Source organism: Physeter macrocephalus, chromosome 10 (assembly GCF_002837175.3).
Source record: "Physeter macrocephalus isolate SW-GA chromosome 10, ASM283717v5, whole genome shotgun sequence".
In the NCBI taxonomy this organism is placed as follows: Eukaryota; Metazoa; Chordata; class Mammalia; order Artiodactyla; family Physeteridae; genus Physeter; species Physeter macrocephalus.
Window position 1 is genome coordinate 15,518,042 of NC_041223.1, and position 12,197 is coordinate 15,530,238.

Below are 12,197 nucleotides of genomic sequence, written 5' to 3' on the forward strand. Positions count from 1 at the left end.
TACTGCAAAAAAAAAAAAAAAAAAAAAAAAAAAAAAAAAAAAAAAAAAGAAAAATGGATTTTTAAAGGAGTTGACGCTTTGTATTTTAAAACAATACCCCTCATAACAGTCTTTATTGGGTAAGGTTGCTGCAAGCTGGAAAATAATTGGTTACTCTCCATAAAGGAAAGAACTAGATAAAACAAAATTTCACAATTTTGTGAAAATTGTGATCTTGAGAAACAGAGGTGGTCACACACAAAAGTGTGTCAAGAAGAGGCTGCAGTGACCAATCCTGATCTGAAGAGACTCTGCACTTTTCTAGGCGGGGAGGGGATGTGACTCGAAGCATCCCGGTGACTTTGGAGCAAAGCAGAATCTACTTCTTCCTACCCGGTGCCTCCTTCTACATTTGGGACATTTCTCCCAACCACCCTTCCTCCAACAACCTTCTTCATCTCTCCTCTCCCTCTTACGTGTCACCTCAGGTTTTCCGTGGGTTCCTCAGAAATAATCCAATTGCCTTCAAAATAATAATGTTGGAATCACCCGTTTTAACTTACTTTTTCCTAATTAAATTTCTGCTGTAGTGAATTACTAATCTGTTTATTTTTGTGAAAGACTTCAGGTAAGACAGCTATAACTGGGCCAGTCGAGAGTGGTTTGTTCACTCTCAACCAGCAAATTCAGAAGAGGCCGGTGATGATGATAGTTTCCACTTATTAATTGCTTACCACGTTGCAGGTGCTGTCGTGTGAGCTTTCTATGTATTATCAAATTGAATTATCATAATAACAACCCTATAAGGCAGGTATTATTAGTCTCATTTTACAGTTGATGAAATGCAGGTGCAAATTCATAGTCTAATACAGGGCTGGGCGAACCAGGGCCCTTGGGTCCAGCCCAGCCCTAAAGTTTTCCTGGAACTTCCATGCCCCTTCATTGACATAGTGTCCGGGGCTACTGCTGGGCTACAGTGGCAGGACTGAGCAGTTAGGACTGACAGCTTAGGGCCCAGAAAACCTAAAATATTTACTATCTGGCCCTTTATAGAAAAAGTCCACTAACCCCTAGTGTAAAACATGGCTAATGCACTGATAAAGGAAAAAAGGCAAGAACATTTGGAGAGCTTGGAATAAAATTTCTGCTGAAACTTTCTTAGAAAAAAATTCTGCCTTGATCTGTTTTCTTTCATATACATCTTACCTTATTTCTTCTCACCTAAGGTCTGTCAATCAGCCTCAGCAAAAAAAAAAAAAAAAAAAAAAAAGAGTGTTCAGAGAATCCCAGCTTAGTCACTAAAGGTTTCTCTGTCGGGACGGTGAGTTTTGATGAAGTGGTAAAGTTTCCAAGAAAGAAAGAAAAAAGGACAGACCAAAGAAAGCTTTGACAAGCATAAATTTCCTGAGAGGGTTCCAAAATTTTTGGCAGTTTCACAGGTATTTCTTCTCAAGTACAAATGACATCATTGATGAAATTAAAGAAACAATTGGCCTGGTTTATTCTACATTTGGTATCACATATTGCTGTGGTTGAGCATCAGTCGATTTTTCTATTTTTACTGGGAAGTTATGTCATAACTATTTTTAGTAGACAGTGTCTGGTTCGATCATTTGTGGAACTCAACACACAACTGCGCCTTAGAATTTGTTTTTCCCCTAAAGCTATAAGAATGTATGTATTTGGTGGAGAAGGTCCTCATCAGCAAATGTTCCACCACTTTATTCTGAAACACATTTTAGATTAAAAGTCTGAAAACAGGAAGTAGGCACTAACGCATGAAAGAATCTGGGATAGTACTAGGGCAGCAAAGGGAGTGTAGCTTTATAATAATATCGATTTGCCTTTGAACTATTAATACTAATATTTTAAATCATTAATTGAGAATGAATTAATATCCGAGTGGCTCTGGTAATTCTTACTTTATCCTTGAAAACCTAACTCTAAATCAAAGTCAAATTAATTATTGAATAAATCAACTATACTCCCGCATAAAATAAAAATTAAAAAAAAAGAGAAAGGATACAGGGAAAACAACAGCAACAAATTAATAATTGAATTTCCAGAGTCTGCGATCTGGTACCTGAGCTGAGTTCAATTTTCAGGGAGTCAAAGAATTTATGCAAACTTGCTTACCATAAAAGAAAAGTAAACGCCTAAGACCAAGCCCAGGGTTTTTCTCTTTCACCACCTTCCCTCAAATACCAACCAATACAGAAAACACCATCAGACGGTAATTCCCAGGCTTGTTTGCACAGAAGAAGCACCTGGGGTTCTTCCATAATTTCCTCCTACCCGCGGACCACACCCCAGGCCCAGGAAATCCGTCTCTGGAGGTGAGACACAGGTATCTATGGTTTTGGAAGCTCCAGACACCAGGAGACAATTGTGATTAAGGCGAAGATAGCCTGATGGGCTCAGTCAGTACACACCTGACATCTGCAAGTCGGGAAGCCTCCATCCTCTGCTCCACTCTCTGCCAGAGACTCTCAGACCTTTGGGGCAGGATTCACTAACACAACACACCGGTGTCTGCACTGGTATCATCATTCTTGCTCCGAGCATGTAATCAACTCGTGAATGCAAATATGAAGAGGATCTTAACACAGAGGGGATGGCCCTAGGGTTTCTCAAGTTATGATCTGTTTAAACATTCACACCACTCCTGCATCTTAGAAGACGCCTGGCTTTGCTCTGTATTTTGCGAACAGGTTGGTGCTGCAGGACAAACTTCAAACGCCAACAGTTTGCCTTACCTCTGCGATGCTTTTTAAATCTTGCACGTAAGTCCTTTCGGTCTCCAGAATCTCCTGCACAACTCTGTCCACATAGAGCAGCTTGGGGCTGGTGGCCGACTCTGCCCCCGCTTCGGTCGCCGCGTTGGTTTCCACTCTGTGCTGAGCCCAGGGCTGCCTCTCATTGCTCTGGTCCGGGTTCTGTTGCCCGGCTGCACCGTCCCTCGGCAGCTCGCTGCTGGAAAACGGCCTGGCTGGCATCAGCTCCAGCTTTACGGCCCCTGCTTCCTTATCCTGGGGAAACAAGCCCAAGTGGCTGTTTGAAACTAAGGTCATTCTGCTGCCAAAGGAGCCATGGCTGTCCCGGGAGGAGGCCGAGGACGACGTGGAGCCAAAGCTGACCGGCCGGTCGCTGTCGGAAAGCTCCATGGCTTTCAGTTCCTGGGAGCAGCGGGAGGGCCTGGCTGTGGTTTTGCGATCTGGAGCTTGTGTTACAGCTGACGGCGCTTCAAGGCGCAACCGGTGCACATCTAGACACGTGAAAAAAAATAAATAAGAACGAGGACAAGATAAGCAAGGTAGGCAAGTATTTTAAAATTCTATCAGGCAGAAAGTTTAAAGGCGGTTAAAACCTAGCTCAATCTATGGGGTCAAAAGCAAAAAGATAGCAAGTTAGGTACAGATGGAAATGTAAAGATACCCACGGGACGCTGAGTTGCAAAGCTGGAGTTTCTAAAGCATCATCTGGAAATGCATCAGAATCAGAGTCTCCGGCACTACCTCGGACCTACTGAACGTCAGCCTGCGTCTTACCAAGACGCCAATGCCATGTGCACACACTTTATAAAGTTTGAGAAGCACTGCATCCACGGCCTCGAAGTGTGAGCACCTGGCATGACTAATAGATCAGATTAGTCCAGATTTACTAAATCAAGGCTCAGGGCTCAGGGCACAAGGAATCTAGAGCTTTAACAAGCACCACAGGTGATGCTTATGTATTTAAAATGCATCCTACGTGATTCTTATGGTATTCTGAGACGCACTGTTTTAGATTTTAAGTATTCCACTATAATTCCACAAAATTTTAAGCTACCAACCTGGAAGCACCACTACTTGACTTAACGACGCTGACAATTTTACACTTTACTTGTACACAGCATTAAAGAAAGTGTCACATGGACAATAATTTTCTAATACTGGGTAAGAAAACCCAAAATATTGAGACTCACATCCCCGTTACAACTCAACCATCCCATCAGAACATTTCTCTAAATCTCTTCTTGAAAGCTGGCATTCCATTTGGGGTATACATGGAGTTACGCTGTTACAGAGTATATTTGATGAACTACACGATCGGCACGTAGAGTTCAATAACATGACAGTGTGACCATGCAATTAAATAACAGCACTTAAATCTTGGGTCCAAAAAAGACCTTTCATGGACTTTAAACTTGCAGAAGCTATTTTGGTGAAACACACAGAGTTCCAATCTTCTTCATCTGAAAGGCAGGATCCACACTGTATCCCCCTAGCAATGCTATCCCAGGTTTACAGAAACAAAATGCCTCGCAATAAAGAGAGTGATTAGTGAAGAAATTTGTTTCATTTCAAAATCCACCAAAATCCATGTCTATAGGTCTTGTTAGAAAAATAAGAGAGTGAAACTCAGGTATGGAAGGTTATAATAAGACAAATACAATAACAAGAATACAGACTAAGGATCGACTTTTCAAAAGGAACATGAATTTGGCTTGACTCGATAATAAAGATCATCAAACAGCTGGTACCAATATTTCTAAAATAAAGAACCCATCAAGTCTATATCCTTCAAGATCTAGACTTTTTCTAGATAGTTTATATTCATGGTATTTGTGCAAGATTATACTGCAATTATTAAAATTATGAATATCAAATAAGGGAACTAATGGGTCAACAAGAAGGAATGGTAAGAAACATGCAGAAAATCAGTAAATTACCAGCATAACCACTACCACATGGTACATTTGCCCCCAATTCTTAAAGCGTTTGCAATATTCTTTCTGCTTGCTCTGTAACAGCTTTATGGCCTATAAAACAAGGATTGGTTATAGTAGTTAAAATGCACCTGTGCTGAAAATCCAGATCCAACTTGAGTGTTGGAAGAATCCAAGAAGCAGCCAGGCATTTAGGTATGTTTGCAGCAAAGGATGCTTACCCATGTTTGGGATTGGTGTTAAGAAAGTCCTGGGCAGTTCAGATTAGGAGCAGACACACAATGGCATCCATCACAACCATAACCATGAGGTTGACGTCACTTTCAGGAATGGGCACTAACTTGGGAAGTATATAAGGGTTCTTTAAGGTCCCAATGGGCCAATGAGGCTATGAATTAGGACCAAACGTAAGTTGGATGTACTATTCTATATGGAAGAGCATCTGGAAAGGTCTAGATGATCTATTCCCCATAGATTTGGATACACTGGTCTCCACGACAACTTCTGATTTTCCGACCAGATGAGAATCAACCTTCTCTCCCGTAGAGAAAGCCATGTTTGACAGTAACATCACTCTTGGCAAATATTCATTATCAGGATGGTGAAAAATGAACACAACAGAGAGATTCATTTCTTTACTTACTTTCACTCCAAGTTAGCCAGCCAATATTGGGACCGAAGGATTAAAAGGAACAAAAAAATTGCCAGATGTTTTAGAGGAGTCCATGTTGGGCTTCTAAGGCTGATAGTGCCTTTTATACTTTCAAAGGCTGGAGAGAGTGGGATATGATACTCGGGTCAACAGGGATCCCTTCATGGGTGAATCTTATATACCAGCATCAGTTGGACCCGGTTCCAAGGAAGGCTTCATATGTTCCAATACCAGGCCTTGTGCTCTAGGCCACTGGACCAGCCCATTCAGAGTGCCAACTGAATAGAATAAAATAGAATATTTGAGATATTTGGTATCTCTAGTATTTAGCCAAGCTTTCTGCCCCAAATTAAATACTTTTCCAAAACTGCCAATGACAGAAATGAAAAATTTAAAGCTAGGTCATATAATGGCATATAATAGGGGACTGCACTTGTTAATGGATAACATTTTTTATGTTGATTATATAGATAATTATAGTTTTCTCACAAAAGGAAATGTACCTCATAAAAACTGTCTAGTCTTGTTCTCACCTCCTTCAAAATAATTTAAGGTTTCCGCTCTGTCTGGCTTATTCTTCCTAATACAATTCATCAGTTATTAATATTTATCTCTAGAGCTGCACTGTTCAACACAGTAGCCAGTAGCCGTATGTGCTATTGAGCACTTGAAATACAACTCATCCAAACTGGGATGTGTTCTAAGTGGAAAATATACGCCAGCTTTCAAAGATGTAGCATCAAACAAATAAGTGTAAAATACTTCACTAATAATTTTTATATTAATTATATGTTGAAATCATACTTTGGAATAGTGGGTTAACTAAAAGATCTTCTTAAAATTATTTTCACTGATATCATCTTACTTTTTATAAAATGCGGCTACTAGAAAATTACAAAATATATACGTGTCTTGCATTGTATTTCAGTTGGACAATGCTAATCTAGAAATCTTCTAGATCATTACATTATTCTGTAAGATTTAAACTTGCTTCCTTATCAATCTTTATTCCAATAATAGTGAATGAAGAGGTGAATACAATTTGAAGTTTATCTTTTTTTACTCCATTCATTAATATAAAATATTGTTATGAGTTAGAGAAAATAGAATTGGGAGACAAGGGCTGTGTACTGGATATTGGGGTAGCTGGTTTCCCATGATAAACTGAAACACGAGAAAGAAAATTGTAGAGCAAGAAAGCTTTATCCAGGACTCTCCCGGTGGCGCAGTGGTTGAGAATCCACCTGCCAATGCAGGGGACACAGGTTCGAGCCCTGGTCTGGGAAGATCCCACATGCTGCAGAGCAACTAAGCCCATGCGCCACAACTACTGAGCCTGCACTCCAGAGCCTGCGAGCCACGACTGCGAGCCACAACTACCGAGCCCTCGTGCCACAGCTGTGCTAGAGCCTCCATGCCTAGCACCTGTGCTCCACAACAAGAGAAGCCACTGCAATGAGAAGCCCGTGCACCGCAATGAAGAGTAGCCCCCGCTGGCCACAACAGGAGAAGGCCCATGCACAGCAATGAAGACCCAACGCAGCCAAAAATAAATAAATAAATAAATAAATTTTAAATAAAGAAGAAAAGAAAGCTTTATCCTCACCTTGAGTGAAAGATGTTGGTGATTGTGTTAACATTTGGGTAACTTACTGCTTTGCTTTGCTCTCCTTCTCAAAACCTCTCTCTTTTTCTTACCAGACCTCAAACACAGGACTAATAATACAGCAACTTCCGAGAACTTGCCAGTCATTGCTGATGGCCCATGTTAGTGGATCTTTTGACCATGAATACCCTAAAGTAAGCTGATTTTCCCGCCTTGAGGGTCTTGGTCCTTCTGACCCTTGGTAAACCTGGAGGTGGTGGTGGCGGAAGCACGTGTAGAGGGGCCTTGATTCTCACAACTAGGCGTACTGTAGCTTAAAAGCCATCAAAATAAAAACATTCCTTCTTGTCCCATTCTCGATAAAAAGAACAATATGGCTGTATGGCTCCCATGTAGAAAACTTTCACACATCTTACTTCATGACAAGCCTCTCTAATTTTTTTCTAGGCAAAAGAGCTTGAATTCCTTGGCTTTTCTTTGTTTGCTCTTCAAACGTCCATTATTTTAATTGCCCTCCTTTGGAATGTCACTGTCAGAATCCAAAGTAGCACTTCTTGGCTCTAACTTGCCTCTGAGGCTGATTCAGGGGTGAAGCAGAACTTTCATTGGCAGGAAAAGTCCATGCTTCTCTGACCATGTTTACAAGTCGGAGGGGAGACTGATGGGGCCACAGCCAACCACACCCTGTCACAACCCCCAAGGAGAGCTTTACAATGCAAGGCAAAACTATATGCACAGGACTTCCCTGGTGGCGCAGTGGTTAAGAATCCGCCTGCCAATGCAGGGGACACGGGTTCGAGCCCTGGTCTGGGAAGATCCCACATGCTGCAGGGCAACTAAGTCCATACGTTACAACTACTGAGCCTGCGCTCTAGAGCCCAAGAGCCACAACTACTGAGCCCATGTGCCACAACTGAAGTCCGTGTGCCTAGAGCCCGTGCTCCACAGCACGAGAAGCCCGTGCGCCGCAACGAAGAGTAGCCCCCCCTCTCTGCAACTAGAGAAAGCCCGCGCGCAGCAACAAAGACCCAATGCAGCCAAAAATAAATGAATGAATGAATGAATGAATTAAAAAAAAAAAACTATATGCACAGCTGGGAGGAGGAGTGATCAGGATTTCCAAATTCTGCTCATTGCTATTCTAGACTTCAAATACCTAATTGGAGTTCCTTGGCAGGACAGTCATGGACATCAAGAGGATGTATAGCGCTCAGGACCAGTGAATAACTAAAATTATGTAGTTCCTTATTACACTCTCTGTGAAGAGGAGGAAACAGAGGGACTAAAGTATAAGCAAGAAGTTATTCTATCAGCCAGCAAAGTTCATTTAATATAGAGCCAGTCTTTGGTAGAGCCTCAAAGTTGTAAACTGACTTGATGATTCACAAAACAAACAAACAAACAAACTTTTGAGTCAAAGTTATAAAGATATTCATTTATATATTTCAAAGACAACACCAACTATTTGAGGAATTCTCCTCTACACATCTCTGAGTTAATGGTGAAGGGCTCAGTAGATAAAAGCTACCAGGTATCAACCTCTTGGTTTTCTAAAATACCAACATGATTCTTGTATTAATGGTAAGTCCAAGGCTACAATTACACATGTGTTTGCTCAGAGTGTTCAATCTAAGGAACATGATTTTCATTTTTATTTGTAGCTGTTTGGTAATGAAGAAGTAAAAACGTCTTCTTACCATGTTAATTTCTTAGTTCTGACCAGTGTACTCCGGTAATGCAAGATGTTAACACTGGGGGAAGCTGGATGAAGGGTATACGGAAACACTTAACTATCTTGGCAAATTTTCTGTAAATTAAAAAATTTTCCAAAATAAATAATTTTAAAAAGTCTTGTTACATTGAAGAGTCAGTAAAGCAAAAATTTGGACAAGAAGATCAAGGATAGGAAAAGCTGCTTTGCAAAAATGCTTTTGTTCAAACAAGAGGTGAGGGGTTGAAAGAGAATCAAAGATCTCTTTGGGCTGTAAAGTCTGATACTAAATATTCAGATAATTTACTAACTGGTTCTTATCCAGTCAGTGAAAACTAAGAGGTGCAATGAATGGCTCCTGCAGTTGAGTAGGGATTGAGTTAGATAGCCCTAATTAATGCAGCTAATACATTAGCTAAATTGCCTTAGCTAAGGTGGTGACTCCAGAATATCTATTGAGGTCACAGGCATGTCAGTTTGGTTAAAAGAGGACCTGAGGGAATTCCCTTAAGGCTCTTCATGTAAATACAGCTTTTTTTACTTTTACTATCTGCTTTTCGGAGGTGATTTGGTGTGGGAGGTGAAGGAGATTACGGGGTGGGGTTAAAGCTACTCTACTTTCAGGGGGATGGGTAGTTGTCCACCAAAACCCACTCCCCCTTCTTCTTTAGTGAATAGAGTTTCAGCTGAGCACATTTCCCAGCCTCCTGTCATTAGATGCGGCCATGTGGTCAAGTTGTCACCTGTGGAAAAGATATGTGTCCCTCTGGGGGTCCGCTTTTCAAGCATCAGACACTGGTCCTCCACATTCTTCCCCCTTCCCGCGGGGACCCAGATGTGGCAGGGATCTTTGCCTGAACCATGAACATGACACCAATGCCCTACAGTATGGCAGAGCACGAAGACAGAAGGGCCTTGCAATAAGTGGGTCTGGATGTGCCCTGAGCCACCCCATTAAAAAGACTGGTTATCCTGAAGCTGATGTGCTGTGGAGAAACCATGTGGTGAGACCCCATTGATATGCAGAGAGAAGCTGAAGGGACGCTGGCTGATCTGGCCCCTGCTGTCTGAGAGATTCCAGCTCAGGCACCAGACGTGTGAGAGAGCAGCCTCTGAGATGACCCCAGCCCTGTCATGTCTGACTGCAGCACTGGGACACTCTGAGCCAGACCCACCTCGAAGAGCCTTTCCTGAACTCCCGACTCACAGAAACCTTGAGAGATTAGAAATGATTGCTGTTGTTCCAAACCACTAGGTTCTGAAGCGATTTGTAATGCAACGAGAGATAACCAGAACAGCCTCTGTTATAACAGATCTGCCTTACCATGAAATGCCAGTGCTTTAACTCTCTGTCAAAATTACCCTTAAAAAACAAAACAAAACACACACCCCTTCCCCCTCACACAAACCCTCGCAGTTCATTCACATGTGTCATTACCTTTAGAACATTTTATAGATGGGAAAAAAGATAGAGAGGTTAGGTAACATCATGCTCAAACCTGAACAGTGAATCAGAGACTATGGTTTCTGATTTCTAGTCCATTATACTTGGCTATAGATTCATACAAGAGGGCAGAAAAAGAGCTTAGAGATTAGGAAATGAAGCACTAAACATAAGCTACTTGTATAAAGTGCATGATACCAACGTGCCAATAGCGTGTGTGTGGGAAGGAAAGAGTATGTGCCCACCTGTGTGTGCAGAAAGAGCTCAGAGGGCCAGCCAGAAATCAAGTTATGACATAACAGTTTCTCCTTCAGAGGATTTGCCTTTCTGCCCTGGCTCTGTACCATGGAGGTTTGTACTGCAATCTTTGAGTCTCTGGTTTCCTCACGCATAAGTGAGGCAGCTGGACTAGATGACTTTCCCGGGCCATCCAACGGTGGGGATGCAGCTCCTATACTGAAATCAACCCCAAGTCACTGGCTGCCACATCTGCGTGGCCCATTCCTAGCTGGAATCACAGGACAAGCAGTAACCACAAAATAGCAATTTTCTTCTCTAGTCCACTAATGCCAGGTCTTAGATGATGAAATATATATCACTGACTTTGCCAAAGACTCAAAAACCTCTATTTTTAATTCAGATTAAATCATAATCTATGCTCCAGCTTCCTTCCTGTTCGTGTGGAAATATCAGTCTCAAGGCAGTTAGGAAACAATGATAGCTACATACACAGGCTCCATCTGCACTGAGCACGCTCAGTTCCAAAAACATCTCTGCGCGCTTGAGAGGGAGGCTTAGGCTAAACAACATTTCTTAAAGAAAAAGGAGGAGGAAGAAGAGGAGAAATCCAAATAACTAACACTAGCACTCTGAGAAAGTAAACCATCCATAAAGTACGCTAAACATTTTCTCAGAGAAAAAAAGAGGAGGAAGAGAATTCAGTGTCTAACAATAGAGATCTGAGTGAATAAATCCATCTAGAAAATACAATATAAAACCGTTAGATGTCATGCCCTTTCAAATCCTTAAGCGTGTAGAAAATGGTCATTAATATACAGCTGAGTAACATGGGTGGCTTATAAAACATAGGTACAATATGATCCCAATTTTGGATTTAAAATACTACTTATTTATTATCCACATGAGAAAACGATTGAAAGGATACAGAATAAAATACTGACACTGGTTTTACCAGATAGGAGAATGGATGATTTTTCTTTTGACATTTATCTGTAAATATCACTTTTCCTCAATAAGTGTATCACTTTTATAATCTGAAAAAGTTATTTAAAGAAATTAAAACTCACAACCTCAGCTGGTGTCAAATATTTAAATATTTTAAATTAAAATAACTGATTTTACGTTCAGTATGATTAATGAAAAGGAATGCCAAATATATACAGCTTCTCTAAAATATATTAGTAACGCTAAATTAAAATAATTAAAAAACAACCAAAAAATCAGATTCTAATGTGCAGCAGCGTTGACTACAATCCATGCCCTTTTCCTCTCCAATTATTCCTGCTAACAAAAGGATTTCTTACCAAAAAACACTCAGCGTGGAAACTGCATTTACTTAGTCAACTTTGGTTACCGCCAGACTCAGGCTGTTTCATCACTACAGTTGCTAAGCATAAAATTTGCAAACATTGATTTTGTTCCCCCCGCTTAACCTGCATGAACCTCATAAAGAAAGCGCATGAAAGTACTCAGCAGTCGCTGCACGAACAGTTAGGGTTTTAGTTTTCTCCCCCAGAGTCACCAACGTCAGCTCTCTAGATTATTTCAACCTAACTTTAAGGGAAGATCAAATCCAAACCAAAACAAGGCAAACACCCTGGAAGGCAGACTGCAGTTCAGATGGAGGAAAAAAAATTCACCTTCTAGACTAATTCCACTGTTGGAGAACTCTTTTCAGTCCCTCGCGCTCCTAACAGAACAGTTGTAATACATGCAAGCCAGCTGCTGGCCCTGCGCGGTGTGGTGGAGAAAACCCCTGCGACAGTTTCTCACCAAAGCTGACGGGCTCGGCTGCTCCAGGGGGAAGGACCGAGGGTGTGGGGCATGGATTCCCCGGGTACATCCACATCTGCACCT

General features: G+C 41.4%; 1 protein-coding gene across 2 annotated transcripts in view; it reads right to left on the reverse strand.

The window, feature by feature from the left end:
* PLEKHG1 (pleckstrin homology and RhoGEF domain containing G1) overlaps window positions 1-12,197 on the reverse strand; it is a 176,306-nt gene that overhangs the window by 92,442 nt on the left and 71,667 nt on the right. For both annotated transcript variants that reach the window (XM_028494329.2, XM_055087438.1), the window contains exon 2: window positions 2,736-3,244. In XM_028494329.2, the coding sequence (XP_028350130.1) occupies window positions 2,736-3,143 (408 nt within the window). In that variant the 5' untranslated portion in view covers window positions 3,144-3,244. The remainder of the gene's footprint in view (window positions 1-2,735; window positions 3,245-12,197) is intronic.